The sequence below is a fragment of the Limanda limanda genome, chromosome 6 (assembly GCF_963576545.1).
Source record: "Limanda limanda chromosome 6, fLimLim1.1, whole genome shotgun sequence".
In the NCBI taxonomy this organism is placed as follows: Eukaryota; Metazoa; Chordata; class Actinopteri; order Pleuronectiformes; family Pleuronectidae; genus Limanda; species Limanda limanda.
The window spans coordinates 3,204,682-3,226,550 of record NC_083641.1 but is presented as its reverse complement, the minus strand read 5'-3'; the positions used below and the strand labels follow the sequence as shown (position 1 = coordinate 3,226,550).

Sequence of the window (21,869 nt, the reverse complement as noted above, 5' to 3'; positions counted from 1 at the left end):
TTGGTTACATACTGGGGAAGACTTTATTAAAGGCTGGGCATTTCATTCTTTTTTTCAAGTTCAGACACTTGGTTCTGTTTTAGATTATTGGATAAACATTCAGCTAAAAGTCGTGTTGATTCTGGCTTTGAAAAAGAAACAAGCACCAGGATAAGTTGTCAAATAACAATGGGTAAGACAGTACCCAGTTTAACTAAATGGGGGATTTGTCCTAGTGTTTGTCTTTAACATTTTTCAATATATAATAAAAAAAAAAGGTCTTTGGAAGACAGTCTTGTTCCACATAGAATTCCACAAAAACTGCAATCAAGAATTCCTCAATGGCTTTGATAACACCCTGATCAACAAAATGAGGTATAAGAGACGAGATTAAGGGGAAATTCAGTAAAGGCACGGCTGGGAATTGAACCCAGATTCTCTTGTTAACTAGGCAGGCACTTTCACCAACTAAGCCACAGCACTGCTGGAAGGAAGAAGCAGAGGAGTATTTTGAGTTGCATGAAGATTGGCCATCAACTGGTGAAACACCTGGAAGTTTGATGCATACTTCCCCCATTTTGTTTTATTATTAACCGATGACACTTTATGTATTTTCACAAAACTACTTGACCATAAATTGTCAGAACGGTAGAAAAACTGTTTAATTGTGTCGTGTAAACAAAGCCACCTCAGTCTCCACGGGAAAGGATCGGGGTGACTACAATGTACCAGGCCACATTTCAAATACATTTATACAAAACTGCAAAAACACTCATCCCCATTTCTCATTAAACTTACTAGCTTCCCTTTCGGTTTGTAGGCTAGTTCTCTGGTAGGAATAATAAAAGTTGTTCACACTAACCTCATGGAATCAGAATTTAGTTACAAATCCATATCAATATGACTATTTCAACTTGCTTCCAAAAAACACCTGGTAATTAGGTTTCAAAGGCATTAGAGTCTGTAAGACAGCCTATATCATGATCCTTTGTGTTGTTTGGTCACTGAAACACTGGAAAAGACTTTAGCTCTGTACTTATTCACTCATCAACTCGTCGTCCAGGTTGATATCTGTGGTGTCGATATCTTCCAAGTCAAAATTGTCCAGATCCAGATCATCCAGGTCCTACAGAAGGAGAATATTTAGTTTATGTCTACATACAATTACGTATAATATTGCTCATTTTTGCCACATGTTTAAAAAGTGCTTTACCTCCTCATGCATATCCAGCTCAAGTTCCTCTGCTGGTTCGTCACGTCCGGGCCCGTCTGACTCCACGTTTGTCTCCGTCTCTGTAGGAGCTTTTGGTGATGTTACAACCAGTGACTCGGCCTGCAGGGACACTAGAGGCTCCTGGCTGTCCTCTTTCCCTTCTGTGGACTGTCCCTCTTCTCTTGGTTCTTGCGCTGGGTCTGGCTTTAATACTGGCATCATATCATCAAGTGGGTCCATCAGTGGATCAAGGTCAAAGGTCAAAGTCTCGACTTGCACAGGCGCATCCAGCAATGAGCTGCCTGTGTTTTCAAAGGAGATGAGCTCCTCCACTGTGACCACTGATGGTGCTGTTTCCAAAACCTCTTCCTTAGTAACAGCAGCTTCTACTTCTAATACTACTGCTTCTGTATTCATGACGGGTGGTTCATCGAAAGAGATCACATCTTTTTCCTGCTCGTCACAAACAGGAATTTCTTCAGCTGCTGCAGATTCTGTTGCTTGTTCATCTGTGTCAAGTGGTAATGCTGTGTTAACTGGAACATCCTCGGCTACTAAGGTTTTTGTTGCAGCCGTTTCCAATGGTGCTTCTTCTGTTGCCATGACGGTCTCTACTGCTGTCTCAGTGATGCATGTTTCAGAATCACTGGCGTCATTAGGAGCATCAGCAGTCACTTGAGACATTTCCTGAACATCCTCCTTAACTGGAGATGGGATGTCCTCTGCAGGTGTGGACTGTACCATCTCTGGCTCTTTGGGGCTAGTGTCTATGATGGACTCCTCCAAGATGTCTTCCTCCACAGGGACTGAAGCCTCCTCTAATGTAGTGAGGGTGTCTTCCCTTATTGCTGCCACCTCTGGTTCAGGTGCAGCCACCTCAGCGGATGCAGACTCTGCTTGTTGGGGGTCATCCTCCTCCTGAGTCATGGCGACAGGAAGAGGTGAAGCTGCTGATGGAATGGATTCTTCTTCTGTTGTTGAAACAGGATCAGTCACCTCCTGTGGAATTGGTTCCTCCACTGCTGGTGCTGCTGCTTGTGGAGGTGCAGCTGCTGCTACTATGAAGCTTTCCTTCACACTTTGCACCTCTTCCTGTAGGCAGGACACAAGTATCAGTATACAGGACTGTCTCAGAAAATTAGAATATTGTGATAAAGTTCTTTATTTTCTGTAATGCAATTAAAAAAACAAAAATGTCATGCATTCTGGATTCATTACAAATCAACTGAAATATTGCAAGCCTTTTATTCTTTTAATATTGCTGATTATGGCTTACAGCTTAAGAAAACTCAAAAATCCTATCTCAAAAAATTAGAATATTTCCTCAGACCAAGCAAAAAAAAGATTTATAACAGCAAAACAAAATCAAACATTTGAAAATGTCCATTAATGCACTCAGTACTTGGTTGGGAATCCTTTTGCACGGATTACTGCATCAATGCGGCGGGGCATGGAGGCAATCAGCCTGTGGCATTGCTTAGGGTTTATGGATGCCCAGGATGCTTCAACAGCGGCCTTTAGCTCATTTGCATTGTTGGGTCTGGTGTCTTTCAGCTTCTTCTTCATAATACCCCACAAATTCTCTATGGGGTTCAGGTCAGGGGAATTGGCAGGCCAATCGAGGACAGTAATGCCATGGTCAGTACACCAGTTACTGGTGGTTTTGGCACTGTGGGCAGGTGCCAGATCATGCTGGAAAATGAAATCCTCATCTCCATAGAGCTTTTCAGCAGACGGAAGCATGTAGTGCTCTAAAATCTCTTGGTACACAGCTGCATTTACTCTGGACTTGATGAAACACAGTGGACCAACACCAGCAGCTGACATGGCTCCCCAAACCATCACTGACTGTGGGAACTTTACATTGGATTTTGCTCCTCTCCAGCCTTTCTCCAGACTCTGGCGCCTTGACTTCCAAATGAAATACAACACTTGCTTTCGTCTGAAAAGAGGACTTTGGACCACTCTGCAACTGCCCAGTGCTTCTTTTCCATAGCCCAAGTCAGACGCTTCTTCCGTTGTCTTGAGTTCAGAAGTGGCTTGACCATGGGAATACGGCTATTGTAGCCCATTTCCCGGACACGTCTGTGAACAGTGGCTTTTGATACCTGGACTCCAGCTTCAGTCCACTGTCTTTGAAGCTCCCCCAAATTCTGGAAGCGACCCTTCTTCACAATGCGGTTAAGGCTGCGGTCATCTCTCTTGGTTGTGCAGCGTTTCCTGCCACATTTCCCCCTTCCAACAGACTTTTTGTGGATGTGCTTTGAAACTGCACTCTGTGAACAGCTTGCTCTTTGAGAAATTTCTTTTTGTGTCTTACCCTCCTGATGGAGGGTGTCAATGATGGTCCTCTGGACAGCAGTCAGATCAGCAGTCTTCCCCATACTTGTGATTTAGTTTACTGAACCAAGCTGAGTGTTTTTCAAGGCTCAGGAAACCCTTGCAGGTGTTTCGAGTTAATTAGACGACTCAAGTGATTAGTTGAATACCTTACTAGTATACTTTTTCATGATATTCTAATATTTAGAGATAGGATATTTGAGTTTTCTTAAGCTGTAAGCCATAATCAGCAATATTAAAAGAATAAAAGGCTTGCAATATTTCAGTTGATTTGTAATGAATCCAGAATGCTTGACATTTTTGTTTTTTTAATTGCATTACAGAAAATAAAGAACTTTATCACAATATTCTAATTTTCTGAGACAGTCCTGTATACTAAGGCAACTCCTACATGACTCAAGACATTTGAGGCAATCTGTTGAACCTGCTAGGCAAGTATGTCAAAGTAAAAAAAAAAAAGTCTCTTCCCAGAGACTAAGACCGAGACTAAAATGGGGATGGTAGATTTCTTAAGGCCTGGACGTTTCAGAGAGATCTGATGACATGGGGCCGGGTTACAAGTTGTTTTATTGTTTTCCATGGCGGGATTTATGGATAATGTGTAATGTTTTAAAAGGATAAATATCAGGGAGAGGTTGGGTTAATATTTTTTGACCAATCTGACATAGTTGGCTCTTTCAGTTTTTCATGCTGTACTAAACTGATTTTTTAATCTAAAGAGATTAAACTCAAATGATAAATGTTTAGCAGTGCTACTGGAGGGAAGAACAAGAGTTTGCTCCCTGTGTATTTTACATTGCACTGCTGCAGCCTCTATGTTGATCTGACGACTCAATTTAAACTCGATGCTGTTTCTAGGCCTGACTTCAGAAGACTGCTTTTACGAATGTAGTAAAATTGACATAAGACTGACATTGAGAACTGTCATAAGACATCTACTATCTCATTCAGACTCTGGAACTCACCTCTGGCTCACTGGCCTCCTCTTTGGACACAAAACCTGCAGATTCCTCCAGAACATTACGATCCTCATTCGGCTGAAAAGCAAAGAAACAGAAACAATGTCATCTCAAACAGCTTTTTGATATTTGACAGAACACTTTGATGCATTTGATAAGATTAATAATATTAACTTAAATTTTTACAGCGCCTTTCAAGGGACCAAAGGACGCTTTACATATTTAAAGCTGATGTGACTTGCACTGACCATGATGAGAGGGTATTCTGCAGCAGGTCTGACCCCAACATGAGTCTCCTTCAGGTACTGCTCAGCCAGCAGGGTTTGCTGGAGGCCAGGGAACAGGTTGCCGTACTGGGTGGGGTCGGCCAGAGCATCTGCCGCCTTCTGGTTGACCTTGGACAGACTCTCCTTCCACAGTTTCACCACCCTGGAGGAGCCGAAGTGTGTACAGTTTACCACTGAGGCATAATGTAAATGTACACAGATATACGGATATTTCTTTTCAGGGACAGCATCTTTTCTTCCACTGATGTTGACCTTGTAAAAACTTTCTTCAGGTGTAGGCAAAGTTCTGGAGGATATAATATAAATTAGTTTATGGGCATAAGCTAAACACTCAATAGAAATAATGTTACCGTGGCACATGGCTGGGAAGGTATGTTCTTGCCAGGAATGCAGCTTCTGGCAGTCGATCTGTTTTGATGAGGAGGTCCAGACATTTGTCCAATCTGGGAAAATACACAAAAAGTGGTGATGACAAAAACAAATAAATAAGAAAGCTGAAAATAATAGAAGCATCCGAACGGTTCCTTCCCTCCCCACGCTCCTCTCTGCTCTCTGCACCCACTCCTCCAACACTCACCGTCCTTGCATGAAGTAGGTGAGGAAGGCCACGTTGGTCTTGCCTTCCTTCTCGGCCCCCTCAGCCAGCTTGCCCACCATGTCGGTGTTGCCCGAGGCTGTGGCCAGCAGCAGTAATCCCCCGTAATCTTGAGCATGGTTCAGACACTCCTGGGCCATGGTAAACTGGCACTTTGTGGTCGCCAGTTCTGCCAGCTGCTTCCATTTCTGCTCTGACTGGAACCCCCACGTGCCAAAGGACAGAGGAAACAGAAGAGAGGATTAACACAGGAGGACAAACATGAGCCTCCGCAACAACACACTGTGAAGGAGCTGAAGCAGGAGATGTTGTTTCTCACTCTGTCAGACTCATGACTGACTCCATTACAGTACATTATCCTGCAAATTATATAGCACCTGATCACAGAAACATCATTAAAAATTACATTATCATACATTTCTTTTAACCAATATTAGAATGTTTTAAAGTCAATAAATTATGAAGTATAATCTATTAATATGTCGCTGTCATTCTTCAGAGCTAAACATTAACAGTAAACATTCTTCTTTTTGACATTATCCTGTGACTTTGAGTGATGCTGGCAGCAGGGTTCATCGTCTCGATGACCATGGATTGTAATGGAATTCTGTGACATTCGTGTTCCTCAGAGGGTAAACCCAACTAACTATGGTGATGGTTTGACTTTTCTCCTCCTCTTGTGCAATCCTAAGGCTGACATTAGTGGTTTTGAATTCAGTGACTCAACCATCAAATGTCTCAGAATGAAATGAAAGAACTAACTTTGGTCATCCCCCCCAGATCTTTTTTATCTAGCTTTAACTTGTCATTAACAGCCATGACAGTGTGACTGGTATTGTTTCACCTTGTGAGTCCTACTATAGTGTTGATAGTCACGGCAGTAGATAAGATACAGAGATGAAACATTGCAGGTGTGTAGTAGTTGAGATTGAAATGAAATGTCCAAGTTTGAATGGGTATGTGAAACACAATTCTGTTGTATGAAAATTGTATAAAAAGGATTTTCAGTGCAGTTGTGTTTTTGTAAGCAGATATACATGTATGTGGACTCTGACCTCTGCTTCCAGAGCCATTTGGTAGGCAGTGTCGAGCTCTCCCAGCTGCAGAGCCAGTTCAAACCTGTGTTCTGGGTCTGTGGACACAGCCAGGGCCTGCTGCCGGAAACCCTACACAACAAAGGAAAACACATGGCAAACAATTAAACACTTTTCATTGATTCTGCTCAGTCACGCACAGTGGACATGGAAACAGTGAAGTGGCAAAAGAGACGAAAAGAAGAAAATCTTTCCCTGTATGATTATATTTTAAAAGATACACAAAAACTCTGCAGAGAGGGTTTTCTCTTTCTGGCTGCATGATGTTCCGTAAATTATAAATTCATCCAAATCCTGACTCCATTGTCATTGATTTTCCTTTTGTCTTTAATATATATATTATACCTAACCAATTAGTGCATATACATAGGCAGTGGTTTGTCATGATTTCCAACAGCAAAAGTTGGGGCGCAAACATACTTGTTTCTCCAAAAAGTTGGCAACCCTGGTTCTCTGCTCCTTGGATATTGTGGGTAGAATCTTGTCGGCTGTGCTGAAGTCCCTCCTCATGACAGCAGTTTGGTATTCCAGCACAGACAGCAGCAGGGCGTAGCTGATCACGTTGAGTTCCTTGTCTCCAAGGTAGAGACGGTCATCCTTGGGGATGTACCCGAGCAGATACATGGTCCTAAAGCCGAGAAAGAACTCTGAATGAGAATATTTCTTGGTATTTCAAATCCAAAAGGATAAAAATGGATAGTATGGGGAAGCTGGACGACATGACGAGATTTGAGTAGATTCAGAGCCACAGAGTAGATAAGTAAGCACTGCATGCAAGGGCCACGGCTTGATGGCACAGCACAGAGACAAATTTGTTTTGTGATGCTGCCATACTTCATAAATAAACACTAATTCCACATTTATGAATGCATCGCACCTGTCCATGTGAGCAATGGTGATGATCTCTCCTCCGACATAGTAGTTGAGTCTGTTAACAGAGCTGGTGTACATGAAGCAGTCTCCCACCCACACTCCTGTCTTCACCACCTCTGAGATCTCCCCCAGCACCTAGTGAAGCAGGACACAATGAGAGAGATAGAAATAATCATTGGAAACAATAGTTTTAAACAAGAAATTGCATGCAACATCATCCCTCTGCACGTTATCTGTATCATCCAGTTAAATTTAATACATGTCAAAGTATATTACATTCAATAGTAATTTAAAAACAACAAGAATGACTGCCTGATGTTGTGTTTTTATCCTAGTGATGTTTTCACTACTGTAAAAATCTAAATTGTACTATTTGTTATTTTCTTTACCTTAGAATGGTCTCTTAATATTTAAATACTTTATATTTACGGAAGTGGGTCCTCTCTACGACGCCATGTTTTTTACAGTAGCCCAAACTGGACAAACTTAACACCTTTTGAGTTTTAATGACAACTGAAGGCTACCACAGGTTCTCGCTCATATTTAGAAGAGGAGGGTGAAGTGAGGGGTATTCAGCTGCAATGCGCAACTTCACAACTAGATGTCACTAAATTCTACAAAATGAACCTTTAACATGGAGCAGATGAAATTTGTTTTCTGCATTCACATCACGTGTAGTGATTGCGTTCTGCATAATGAAATATTTCTGGATGTATTTCTGATCTTGTCTTTTCGGAAATATGCTACTTAGAGTCTCTGACCTCAAAGGCGTCCTCTACGCCATCTTCGGTCATAGCTTCCTTTGACTCCAGGGCTGCTGACACTTTCTCTGGCAGATAGCGGAGCACAAAGAAAGACTCATTTGTGGCGATACACACCAGCTCTCCAGAGTCAGACCAGAAAATCTAAAGACAGGAGGACAAAAAAGATTGTCAGAGCATGAAGTTATAGTCGGAGTAGCAGAGATGGTAACAGCCGTAAGAGTGTGACTCACATGTTTGGGTTGGATTTCGATTCGGCGGACTAGGTCAGCGGTCTCCCAGTCGTAGAAGGCCAGACCGTTGTTTGACCTCACTCCTAGTAAGAAACCACCAAATATTCCTGTGGAGACAAATGGGCAATATGCATTACACACACACAGACACAGACAGTACACACTTTGTATGCACCCAAAGAACATGAAGCTCACCTTCAGATCCAAAGTCTGGTTTAAAAGCCTTCTTCTCTTTAAAGTTCTTAAAGATTTTGACCATATTGTTTCCTTCTCTTGTGGCATACCTGCAAATATAATAAACATGGTCAAATTGAATGAAGCTGACCACATCAGAGAGTAAAGTTAATTCACATATTGTATGGTTAGGACAGGTTGACTTTGTGAGGCATACAAATCAATTTCACTTTCATCCAGGCAGACAACCTGCTCAGCTATCATAGTGGTCAGCTCTAAGCTCAGGTCTAAGGATGCCTTGCAAATCACCGGCAAGCTGGGAGAGAAACCCACAAATCTAGTATTACATGTAGTATTAGCATACTAGCGTTAGCATGCTAGCGATCGTTTTTACCATGATAATCCCATATATTTGCATCGACTTCTGATGACATGTCAAGTTTTCGCCATGACTACTGGTTATGTTATGGCTTCTTGAAGGGCTGTTCCAATTAGTAGGGTAAGATTTCAACAACTACCCCTTGTGACTCAGTTTAAAGGGGCAAGATAACCCTCGAAAACAAGGGGTAGGGCCAAGCTGTGAAATGGGAATGGGCCTAAATGCGTCCTCAATGTTACCTGACATCCAATCACTCAGACCACATTAGGTCTGGGACGCATGTGACCACATTCATTGTGTGAATGCAAATCCATCCTGGGCCACATATGAAGGGCCATCTACTTTCATTTCAAATTGGTAAAATCTCATAGGCTATTACAGCTCCTTCATTATCTCAGCGTTCCCACTTGTGCCGGCATGCACACCCACGCATGCGCGTATTACAAAATGTCAAAGCTATGAGGTATTTGGGACTTACTGTGAAGAGTCGTGCGCCCAGACAAACTCTTGACCTGAACCAAAGCTCTTGTTTCTCAGGGCCACGGCAGTGTAGATTATGTACTCTCCATCTCCACACACCACCACAAACCTGCACATACACAAAGACACAACAAAATTTGATATTTAAAGTAGTTATAAATAAAAAGTGTACCTACTGTAAAGTCCATGTTTAATTTTGGACTTTGCTCTGTTAGGGATCAGGGAGAAAATGCCCATGCCGTGATTCATTTTTTATTCCAAATTATATAAAATTTATGACAGTTTCCCTTACAGACCAAAACAGTATATAGATAAGGATTATACATAATTGTTTTAGGGGTCTCACCTCCCGTTGGGGCTGTGCTGGATAGTCTGGGGGTAGATCTCACAGCTGCCCATGTCTTTGACACCCAGCATCAGCCTCTCTCCATCCTTGAGCTCAGCATCTCCCATGGCCTTCAGGTTGGCCTGCTGCACTTCGGAATGGCGCGCCCACATGATCTTGCCGCTGGCGTCCATCGACATGGCCGGCTCCTCCCGACCCATCTGAGACAGAGTGGGAACCAGAGGATGAGGTGCAAGCATAAGATAAAACAAGGAGAACATGATATCAAGGAATGCAATGACTAGGAAGGCACCTTTTTAATAACACAGGTCAAAATATTCCTTCAGCTTACACAAAACAATCTGCTGTATCATCTTCTCCAGTGGATGTTACATTGTCTGCCAACAGCGGGAGGATAGAGAGGTCCGGTCCTCTAATTCCTCTGGAGATTTGTGGGTATTAACAACCTGAAGTGCTATTTATACAGTTTGAAATTAAATACTACCGTTCAATTTTATGTAATAGCCTTTTATTAAAGAAATGTTGACATTATTAAGGTGAGTGGATCCCAGCTGCAGAGACAGAGAAGAGGGACGAAAGAGCCCATTAAAAGAACCTGAACTGGTAGGAGGGAGAAACTGGGAAACTGAGTGCAGTGCCTGTTGTAAACCTGCCTGTTCTCTTGTCCTGTGTTCAAAGCCATGGAGCTATTTCAGAATTATCCCTTGACATTTATGAGTCCCCCTTAAACAGTTCTACAATATACTGTCACTTTTTATTGTTTGTGTGATGGAAGTTGTGTGCAGAGCTTTTTATGCTGTAGAATGAAGTTAGAAAACTGTGTGTTCATCCTACCAGTTTATCTATAGTGAAGATTCTATAGCCAATGCTTTTCAGAAAATGAAACAGAATTTTCTTTATGACTGTTCACGGCACGTGTGTGGTTTATATCCAAGTTTGACAACTTTAAAATAAAAGCGCTGTAATTCAGCTCGACATAAAGCATTGCATTTCATGTTCAACTCGATCCACAGGCTGAAGGCAACTGTCCACTGACTGTTACAGAGTGCTGTCCACATAGCACCACATTTGAGTTAGTAGACGGACATGTGCTATTGTTAAAAACTACCAACTCTTCTATGGATTTGTATATAACTTCCTTACAGGGTATGTTTCAAACACAAAGTTCACTCATCGACTTCAGGAGCTGAGGTTTTTAATCCGCTGTTTAATGCGCTGCTTTCTACCTAAAATGTAGTTTCATAAATGTTAGGGATACCAACCCCTGTCTGGGAGACTGATACACGATATAAAGGACCCCAGAACAGTTTACCTTGATGATGATGCTGCCTTCATCATAACCAATTGCCACACTGTTGGAGCCAGGCTGGCCGGAGATACACCACACCCTCTCCATGCCATAGTTGAGTGTGTTTTCGAGTCGGTAGGTGTTGGAGTGCCACACTCGAACAGTACCTGAGGAAACACAGAGCTCATCATGAACAAAGGTGCTGCACAGACTGAGGGCTGTAGTTGTGTATGTGTGCGTGCGTGTGCATTTGTGTGTGTGTGGTGTGTGTGTGTGTGTTATTTCACAACCCACCATCCTCAGAGCCTGTGAGGATGATTGGCAGCCCAGGGTGGAAGCTGACACAAGTCACATTCTGGGCGTGACCCTCGAGAGTCTGGACACAGGTTTTGTTCTGGAAGATAAAGGAACACACGCTCATCACATGTCACTGACAATACTGTGCTGTGCTTTTTTACATTTAAACTGCTAATGTATGTATGTTATCAGTATATAACAACAAATGTGCATTAACTTATATATGTGCTTATGTTATCTGCACTGAGGTGTTAGTATGTAAGGGTTTATTTCATTTTAAATGCATGCCTAACAAATATGACACCATACTTGACTGTTTTTTATTATTTTCAGCTATTTCATTATTTTTCTTTAGTCCTTTTCCTTTGCCATTAATTATGAATGATGTTTTAATATTTTATCCGTTGTCCTTCATTTTAGATTTTTTGTATCTAACCTTTTAATCTATCTATCTACCTTTTAATTTCTCCCCTTTTTGAAGAACTTTGTTACGCCTGTTTTAAATGGTGCTGTACAAATAAGTTATTTTTATTATCATTATTTCTAATGCCAACACTCCTGCTGCTCATACATATACAGTATATGGGATGAAAACCATTAAAGGTTCACCGGAAGATCCAAACATGCTCAGTTCTGGAATCAGTCACTTAATATGAAAGACAGCAGACTCAGAGGAAACATATTTACTTGGGCTAAACAAATTATTGGCTCGTGATCGAAAGATGAGAGCATTTTGTTCAACAACTTCAGAGAGTAAAGAGAGTGGAATGATGATACAGTATGTGGAGTAATTCCCAAACTGCAAATCTGTAGTATTATATAATATTAGTAAAAGTTTTTTATTTATCTAAAAAGCAGAGATCAATTATATGTACATCTAACATCTGGTATTTTATAACTTAAATGTTGAAACTGGACCGTTTATCAATCTTAAAAAAGAAAAGTGGATTTATTCAATGTGTTTAAAAAATGATAAAGAAAATATGTTACTTTTTGTTTATTGATCTTTTCTTTTTACAGAGATACTTCAATAGTGGTGTAGCAGGATAAATACAGACTGTATGGATAATGCACAAATGCAGAAGGGTTGTTATACTCATTACATAAATTGTGTTCTTCGGGACTTTTCCCACATAATTAATTAAAATCATTAAAATAATGATATTTTTTATATATCTGTTACTAAAAGATGCATATTAAGCAAAGTGTTATCCTACAGAATACTGAGCAAAATAAAATACATTTTGTGTGTGTGTGTGTGTGTGTGTACCTGATAATCCCAGATCTTGACAAGGCAATCATCGGCCCCAGATATCAGGTAGGGTTTGTCTCCTCCACTGTAGTAGTCAATACAGTTCACTCCCTTCTCGTGGCCCTCCAGAGTGAAGTTAGGAGTCCGGGAGCCCAGCTGCCACACCTACAACACGCAGAGTGGAAAAAATGCTGAAAGTACCTGCACGGCTGTGTGTGTGTGAGAGAGACAGTGAGCCAGCAAGGATGGGTGAAGCATTTAACCAGCTATCGAGATATGTAAGGGTGTTTGATGAAGCACTTATTAAGCAGTTATGTGTAAACAATGTAAGAAAACAAGATGTTGGTGGAGATGGTTTCAGTGTTTCACAAGACTGGTGCCCCATGTCGCTGCCCATCCCTGTTTTTTTTCACGTTGCCACTTTGACATTCATTCAAACAGGAAGAACGACACTTCCCTCAGTTTTTGCCCTGCAGCAGTTTTCATTTGTGTGTGTTTGTGTTTGTGTGTGTGTGTGTGTGCGCGCATACCTTGATGGTTCTGTCCAGAGAGGCACTGGCAAACTGGTTGTTGTCTTTGGGGTTGATGACAATCTGCATGACATAGTGAGTGTGGCCCTCAAACACCTGACTGCAGGCCCACTTTCTGTCCCAGTCCCACAGCTTGATCAACATGTCATCTGAAAACACATAAAACAAGGCAATGAGTGTGTGTTGCTGATTATACTGCACCCCCCACTCCAGTATATAAAATGAAATACAAAGTTTACATGTTCTGTGCATGTAAACTTATTTGAGTTGAGGCGAGTGCGTGCACGTCTTTCCTACCACTGCTGGTGAGGATGTAGGGCTGTGACGGGTGGACAGCGATGCAGCGGATGTAGTCAGCGTGGGCCTCGAACATGTGAACTCTCTCCAGTGTGTTATAATTGAACACACGGATCTGCATGTCGTCCTGTAGGGGGACAAAGAGATTCACTGACATATCTGCCCATAAACACAAGAGCGTGGTCCCTGTCTCCGAAGAGGAGAGGCAGCGGAGCAGCTCGATCTCCCGACGCAAGAGAACAACACACTGAGTCAATGTGGCACCACCGCAGCACTGCACTCACTCCATCCCCGGATCCCTCAGGGACAGACTCGGGCTCCAAATGGGCAAGATAGTTTAGCTTCATTTCTGGATAATGGGAGGAAGTGGAGACTTGTCTTCCATTTGTATATTCTATGGAAGAAGCCAGTCCAGCCCAACACAATGGTTATGTTGAACTAGCTTAACTTTTACCATGACAAGATGTGTTATTACTTGTACAAACAATGGACACGGGATTCAAAAAAGAGACTGCATGGTTTTTGACCTTGAATTGCATCTATATTTGTAAATTCAAGCTTTCAAAACACAACCCCATATTAAACCTGCTGATTATTCTGGTAGGAAAATATAAAACACCTGGATCCCACTGACTTGAGACACTAGAAAGAGATGAATATGTATTTCTTCATTTAAACTAACTACTATGTCAGATTTCTTATGAGCTTACATAAGCTGCTTTCAGACACGCACTTAAGTCTGGACATCTTCCTGGAATTGCCGGAGGGGACTGTGCCTGAGAATGCAACTGGTGGCGTCAGTTATTCCAGATATTGGGTAATGTCTGAGTGAACCCATGTGAAAATAAGGGAGTGGGTGTGTTGATTTATTACAAACACTGGAAGCAAAACAGGATAAATACAAATATCTCAGGATGAAAAAGAGGAGCCATATTAGCTTTGAGAGCTTTTGGTGATAAGGGCCGTCGCTGATGTGTAGTAAACATAAACACGCAATCTCGCCAGTGGAATTTACACTTGTTCCTGCATCCTGCACACTCAACCCAGGCGGCGCTACACGCCTGAAAGTTCTGGTAATTTTCCCGTTGTTGTGAAGGCATCGGACCCAGATTATCTTCGGCTGCATTATTCATATGGGAAAAACAAACTCTGAAAAAACGTCCAGACCCAATTTCCTGGACATTTCAGGAGTTTGTGTCTGCAAACAACAGCACTGTGAAGAAAGGTGGAGTAAGAGAATGTATACGTTGATGCCCCAGTGAAGTTAGAATACTTACTGATCCAGCAATGAGCCAGTGCTTCCTGGCCACAAACCTGGCCACTCGCACCGGCAGATCACACAGCTCGAAGGTTTTCACCATCGTCTACACACACAAGTCAAAAATATACAATGGTCAACATTATACAGGGTGTAATACAGTGTATCTTCAAAAGCATGGGTGTGAACGAGTTGAAGTGATTGTGTGCGAATGAATGATTTGATAAGGGATCAATGAAGCTGATTGAGTGGGCAGATCAATGTGTGTCTGAGAGATGGGACGCTGACCTGTGTTTCATGGTTCCAGACCACCACGGCGCCGCTGTAGAGGCTGACCACCATCCAGGGCTCTGTGGGGTGCAGGTCCACGCTCTTCACCCGGTCGGATCGGGCCGTCAGCCTCCGCTTGATGTCCAGTCGCAGAGGCTGAGGGGCAGAGAGAGAGAGAGAGAGAATGAAAGGAGAGAAAGAAAAGGGACAAGATGGTGAGAACACGATACGCATAAGCAGGTTCATACGTGTGTTTATATTGACACTTGTAATGCTTAATGTTTTGTTGGCTGTTAACATTTAAAAAAAAAAACATTGTAGGCTGCTCCATTGCTTCAGGGGGCAGTTATGGAGGGGGCGTAACTGCCACATTTCATATGCATGCCTGCTCCAGACTGACTGTCCTCTCAAGTCATGTCAGTGCAATTCATTCATTCACTGTAATGAGTTAAATGTTTAACATAGCATTCACCATATATCCTACATTTAATCTATCTATCTATCTCTGACTGTCTGTCTATCTGACCGACTGCCTGACTGTCTGTCCGTCTGTCAATCTAACTGTCTGACTGTCTGTCTGTCTGTCTATCTGACTACCTGTCTGTCTGTCTGTCTGTCTGTCTGTCTATCTGACTACCTGTCTGTCTGTCTGTCTGTCTGTCTGTCTGTCTGTCTGTCTGTCTGTCTGTCTGTCTGTCTGTCTGTCTGTCTGTCTGTCTGTCTGTCTGTCTGTCTGTCTGTCTGTCTATCTGACTGTCTGTCTGTCTGTCTATCTGACTGACTCTCCGTCTGTCTGTATGTCTGTCTATCTATCTGCCTGACTGCCTGTCTGTCTGTCTGTCTGACTGACTGTCTGTCTAAATGAAAACTTTGTGTGACTATGTGAAACAAAGTGCTGGTGCAGTTTCACCTTGTTGCAGCTGGATGTGTTGCATGTGCTTGACTACTGTACTGTGTGCGCGGTGTTTACATAATGAATGGAGTTGATCGACAGAAGTTACTGTGCGTCGAAATAAAAACAAACAAGCATAGAAAGTTGTGCTTGAGTATTGGACTTGTTACCATGTTTCCACGTCGCTGGGTCTCTGCGGGTCAGTCCTGTAAGAAGTGTCCGGTCTCACTGCTGCCCTCGACGGGCTCCTTCACCGGATCTCAGCGGGGAAAGTTTCACAACCGAGAGGACTACTGTGGAACCAGGGCCACTTCCGGTGTGGGGTTTCAAAATAAATCCCATAGAAAAAATAATGACAAACACGCCAATGGATTGGGAATGAAGAATTATTGTAATGTAATCTAATAGTCCAGATCCATCCATCCATCCCATAGACTGTGTATCCATATATGCATCCATCCTTATAATGCATGGGTTGCAGGGGTTGAAACCAAATATCCACTTTCCTTATATGAACATTTTAAGTTGTTTCCTGAAGATCACCAGCAGGTGGCACTCGTTCTTCAAAATCCGATGGATTGAAAGACATACGCACACACATTTCTTTATTTATTTTGTATCGGTGATGGACTTAGTTGTTGCACCACGTGTATCAACCATTATCTGTAAGTGGTTATGTCATTGCTCTCCCAAAGCTGTTGGTGACATCTGGCCAGTGCCACTGCTGCTCTCAATTTCAAATGGCCATTTGGGGTTTTATGGCTTACTTTTATTTTGATGACACAACTGGCCATTTCTGGTTTGTATCTCCATGTCACTTTGTGACTTGACTCGGCTCGCTTTGGCTACGTGGATGTTCGTGCTCTTCCTGTGAGAGCAACAGCAGAGAAGCAGGACATGCTGTACCTGAGGAAAAGAAGAGAGCGACGTCACAAGTCAAACAAACCAACGCGTCTACTCTGGTGTCTTGTTGAAGAAAGTGTCTTGGATTGATTTTTGTTGTTGTCTCTTCCTGTGAGTTTCAGTTCAAACTCGAATGTCTCAGTGAGCTCATACCAAGGCCCAGCATTCCGCATGAAACCACGTTTACATTCCACATTGTTATTTTGTTCTGCTCCAAATATTCACAAATGTTAGTCCTGTCTTATTGTTTTTAGATCCATGAGTTACTCTCTGAGAAAGCAGTGGAAATGATGAAATTGATCAAATATTTGAATAAAGTAAAAACTAAAATGCTGGTCTGGACCTGCACCCACATTAAATGGATACAGGTTGAGTATTTTTTGTTTAAACCGGCCGACTATCAAACAAACAAACTTCTAAAGTGTGACGATCATAAGACACAGGGGAGGAAAGTACAACAGAGAGTTCACAGTCCGTCAAGGTGTATTGAAGCTGTTAAACACGCAGCCACCTTGGACTCTCATGATTATCACAACCTGCATTATCAGCATGTTTGTAGTTGTCTGAAACCCTCGCCTCTGTGCTGCCCTCTAGTGGATGTATTGCTTAACTACCATGCCAATGTAAAGGACGTATGAGAGAAATTCGTGGATCTGGATGAAAACCATCACTCGTACGTGGTGGACTGATAAGAATGCGTGTTTGAAATCTGTTGCAGCTGGATTTAATTGAAATGTTCTGGCGGGGCCTTATCAAAAGTATGGACTATAATTATTTATGCCACTTCGGCAGGGACAGCCAGTGGCCATAGTCATGTTTTCGAGTTAGTCCATCTGTCCAATCCATCCATCCATCTGTCCATGCATCCATCCGAGCACAACTTGAGGGGGTCCTTGCACATTTAGCACAAATATTTACTTAGACCCACAGATTAACTGATATCAGTAGTCAGAGGTCAAAAGTCAAGGACACGTTGGTCTCGTAAAATATATGTCTGTGTTTTTTTTAAGATCAGCCTGAGGGAATGTCTTTAAATCTGGTACTTATATGAATCTGGAAACTGTACTGGTTGGAGGAGGCACACAAGCAAACTGCAGTATATATTTTGTTGCAGTGCATCAACAGGAGCCTCTATAACTAATATTCAAGTCATAATTTTCAGACAAGAGGAAAAGTTTTTTCTTTCTTTCTTTCTTTTAAAAGTGGACAATTAAATAAAGCAGAGTGGTGTTCAATGAGTTTATTCCACATTTCCATTATAAATAGACAGCAACATGCAGCACATGAAAGGCAGTTGTGAGCAGATGGGGATCTTTGTAGTTTCCATGTTATTGCGCCTTCTTAAACACTTGCAGACAGACCTTGTCGAGCACAGTAATTTCCTGAGAAAGAAGACACAGACCTTTAGACTCAATATGATGCAAACTAATTGTTATATAATCACGTTGGGCTTAGGGATTATGATTAAGATTGTGATTCATTAACTTTTTTTACTATTATCAACTAAAGATATGAGACAAATCAGATATAATATAGCAATCAGGTGCTATAATAGAGGGTTGGGAAATATTTCATCAAGCAGGTGAAAGTTATTGGTGTTACACACAGGAACGCTTCATTTCCTGGCAATTGTGTAGAGAAACATTTTCCATCTCTGTGTCAGTTCTTAAACCAACGTGTCACACTCTCTCTCTTTCTCACCAGGTACAGCATGTCTCCCTCGATCCAATGTTTCCAGCCGCGATTCTCCTTCTCCCCCTTCTGGACGCACACCAGCTTGTCCCCTTCCCAGGTAACCGTTGTCTGTAGCAATCACCACACAAACACACAAACAATGGTCAGGCCATCTTACTCACCGCCCTGGCAGGTCTATGGTAACAATCATTCAGATAACAAATAGACATATGGGTAAAAAACATAGAAGTACATGCAGGGACACAAACAAAGGCATAAATAACATGGATGATTAGTAAAAACAAAAAATAAAGGTGTACTTTTACATACAATTCATACATACACACAATTAGTGTGATTAAACAGAGAAAAAGAAATACAACCAAACGAATCAGTACAACAATGATACAGCTGAACCACTACTCCATAATGACTTGTTTCGTTCTACAGAACTGGAATGTAAAAAACACAGAGAGCACCCCCACCATGACTTTTCGGTTGTCCAGACCCTTTGTCGTCTCCTCAAACTCCTCCCCTATGTTGAAGTTGACCTCGTAGTTCCTGAAGGTGCTCAGCGTCTTGGTTTCAAACTTGTCTCCGTTCTGGACGATCACTTTTGTCTGATGCAAGTGGGCGCCGATCTTTCTGGTGGCAAAGTCGATGTCTGCGAGCACACAGGGAGAGCGGGATGGAAGTCAGTGGGAGCGCTGTGGACCAGTCAGCCACTCTGATCCCTGCTTTTATGAAGCCATGGGTCATTTTCTTGAATCCTCATGTCCACAGGCAAAAACACACGTCCACACACACACACACACAGGTAACACAACAGTCCACTCATATTATGATTCCTGTCCGACTGCTCCTCTCCACTGTCTCATCTCCACTTTAAAAGTGTCCTTGCTCCGAGTCAGAACGGGCCCTAAAGCGTTTCTCGCCCGGCTCAGCACTGGGGCCGTGCCAAATAGATACCCCCACCCTGGCCTTAGATATTCATATCCATTTTGCCCTAAAGTGAAAATTCGTTTTCATTTTCTCTCCACCATTTTTACAGATGTGGCCCCTATATTTACTCATCTAAATGATATTTTCGACCCATTTTCATAAGGACCATCATTTTGCCTTCCGCCTCATGGAAATGAGGTTGAGGCATTCAGGATCTCACAGATTTTGTGAGAGCCGAGTGCAGGGTTGTTCTATGAATTGCAGATAGAGTCATGAATAATAAAAGTCTTTCTGGGGCCTGATTATCAACGCGCCGAAAGGAGAAGACAAGTTGAGTGCTGGATTCTTTCTTTTTAAAGTGACGACCCGGGTCCGCTGCCTAGTCTGGGTCGGGAATCTGTCTTCCCTTCTCTGCAAATCAAGAGGATGAAAATGCAGAAAGGAAGTGAATCAATATTTATTTGCCGTGATAACAGACGGCAGCCGCTCACAGACTGAGGTTAACTTGGCCTGACAGCAGCTCAATGAGGAAATGAAGCAATGCCAAGGAATTCCTCAGACTTTCCTCCCTCCCTCTCTCTCTGACTCTCTCTCTCTGTCTCTCTCTCTGTCTGTCTGTCTGTCTCTCTTTCTGTCTATCTGTCTCTCTCTCTGTCTCTGCCTCGGTCTCTCTGCTTCACTCATACTGCTGCTCTCTCCCTCTTTCAAACACGCTCATTCCAGATTTTCGGTTCAAATCTTCCCCTCTGCTTGGATGCATATTTTAAATGTACTCCCTTAATTGATTCCGGCTTAATGGGGATAACAAGGCTCATTCTCCCTATGCAGTAATAATGATTTTTGTCAGGCAATAAATTATGGCAGCTCACCAATGGCCTTCATGATGTCCTCAAAGTTGTCATTTTTCAGCATCTCCCAGCGTCCATTATAGTCTGCAGGCATTTTGTTTGTGAGTGGAGGTGGAGGTTTGCCTTAAGGTTCTGCTTGAGGCACTGACAGAGACAGAGACAGTGCAAGGGCTCAACCCTTTATATAAAGCATGCGCGCGTGTGTGTGTGTGCATGTGTGTGTGCGGACCACAGGCCAGGGTCCACTTGATAATTCCCTCAGCACAGTGTGTGCATGTTTATATTTGATGTAAAGTAGAGTACTTACATTATGTTCATTGTGAACTGACTCCTTCACCATTGGTTCGATTAGCTGCACTCATGTGCCGTTTCTACTCATGTTACTGTGTCTGCTTATCAAGTGAGTGCACATAGACTCGGATGCACTTAGAGGATCTGGTGTTTTTTTTATTTCAATAGTCATTTCCTCAGCTTCATCAATAACTCATTCTTATGCACTAAAATGGAGGAGAGATGGAGAGAGGAGTGCAGGTTTCCTCCCTCATTCATGTCTTCTTCTCTGGGCTTATGATAGAAACGTCTATCATAAGCCCAGATCAGTCGCAATAGTGCGACTGATCTTGAAATGTCTTCCTTTCTTTATCTGAAATGTCAACAGAGGCTGTTTCTTATCAGCGGCCATGAGCAGTGCAGTTTGCTCTTGAAATTGTTTTTCCGAGGAGATGAAGTACTTTCAAAGAGCATGAAGTTTAAAAAAAATTGTCTGATACTATACCTTATCAGGCCGACCCACTCTTTGACGTCAATTAGATCTTGTGGTGATGTGGCTGCATGTGGTGGGTCAAAGGCGAGGCAGGTGTTCTGTGTCATGATTTATCGGGGCTGATAAGGGGCCATTAACTGAACTAACGCTCTTGTTCTAACCACAGGCAGAACCACGGGCAATGTCTCTGTGTCTTGTTTTCCGCCTGTAACGATAATGACCACTTTTATCTGAAATCTTTTATCTGTGTTTCCCATAACACACAGAAAAAAGCATTGTAGGGACCATGTGTACCCGGCGTGTATGCTGTTTATTCTTAAACTCATCTGTATTGTATGTCCTTCCAGGGAAAGGCTCTTCCACCCATAACCCGACTATTACCTTGAAGTCATTTTCTGACTTCATTTCGACATCATGATGGTGTCATTCCTACCATTTGTGTCTATATAATTAAAAGAGACAGACATACCTGGAGAAATCCTTTTTTTAACTATTTATTTCTGATATCTGATGGGAAATCCCTTTGTGATCAATACAATTTTCAGCTTGTTTCTCCATTATTTGTCGAGATATCTTGGGAAATTCGTTGTTCTAATACCCTCCTTAGGGATATTTCTACCAAGTTAGCACCAGCAAGTCCATGCGTTGTTGAGTTATTTTGAGAAAACAATACCCTGCTTGCATGGTTGTGCTGGTGCAACCCCCTAATAATGTGCATATAGTCAGTGTCCCACAGTAACAAAACATGAGAGTATGTAGAGATATGCCCCAAAGATAAGACTGCACAAGGCACCACGGGTTGTTAAACACCAGACTATGCAGTTCCCCAGCCCTGCAGAGTGTCTAAGCATCATGGTTTTTATTTAAAATCCAAAAAAAAACCATTGTTCATTACCTGTCATGCATTAAATGACAGCCGGACAAAAGTTGGGATAAAAGCAC

General features: G+C 42.3%; 3 protein-coding genes across 3 annotated transcripts in view; 1 reads left to right on the top strand and 2 right to left on the bottom strand.

The window, feature by feature from the left end:
• Positions 1-4: 4 nt before the first annotated feature.
• LOC133003161 (coatomer subunit beta'-like) lies at positions 5-16,051 on the bottom strand. Its single transcript, XM_061072791.1, has 22 exons — positions 15,968-16,051; positions 14,924-15,061; positions 14,655-14,741; positions 13,378-13,504; positions 13,081-13,229; positions 12,569-12,715; positions 11,296-11,395; positions 11,026-11,168; positions 9,714-9,913; positions 9,366-9,476; positions 8,530-8,618; positions 8,335-8,441; positions 8,102-8,245; positions 7,345-7,475; positions 6,888-7,095; positions 6,429-6,539; positions 5,356-5,570; positions 5,129-5,221; positions 4,740-4,920; positions 4,498-4,569; positions 1,193-2,284; positions 5-1,105 (listed from the first exon to the last, which is right to left on the bottom strand). Exons 1-22 carry the CDS (start codon positions 15,968-15,970, stop codon positions 1,016-1,018), a joined length of 3,738 nt encoding a protein of 1,245 aa, XP_060928774.1. The 5' UTR covers positions 15,971-16,051; the 3' UTR covers positions 5-1,015.
• Positions 16,052-16,654: 603 nt separating this feature from the next.
• LOC133003504 (calsyntenin-2-like) overlaps positions 16,655-21,869 on the top strand; it is a 314,181-nt gene continuing 308,966 nt past the window's right edge. Inside the window, exons 1-2 of the mRNA XM_061073253.1 lie at positions 16,655-16,811; positions 18,405-18,492. The gene's annotated coding sequence lies outside the window, so the exon portion shown is untranslated. The remainder of the gene's footprint in view (positions 16,812-18,404; positions 18,493-21,869) is intronic.
• On the bottom strand, positions 18,029-20,258 carry LOC133003505 (retinol-binding protein 2-like). Its single transcript, XM_061073254.1, has 4 exons — positions 20,186-20,258; positions 18,860-19,038; positions 18,402-18,503; positions 18,029-18,082 (listed from the first exon to the last, which is right to left on the bottom strand). Exons 1-4 carry the CDS (start codon positions 20,256-20,258, stop codon positions 18,029-18,031), a joined length of 408 nt encoding a protein of 135 aa, XP_060929237.1.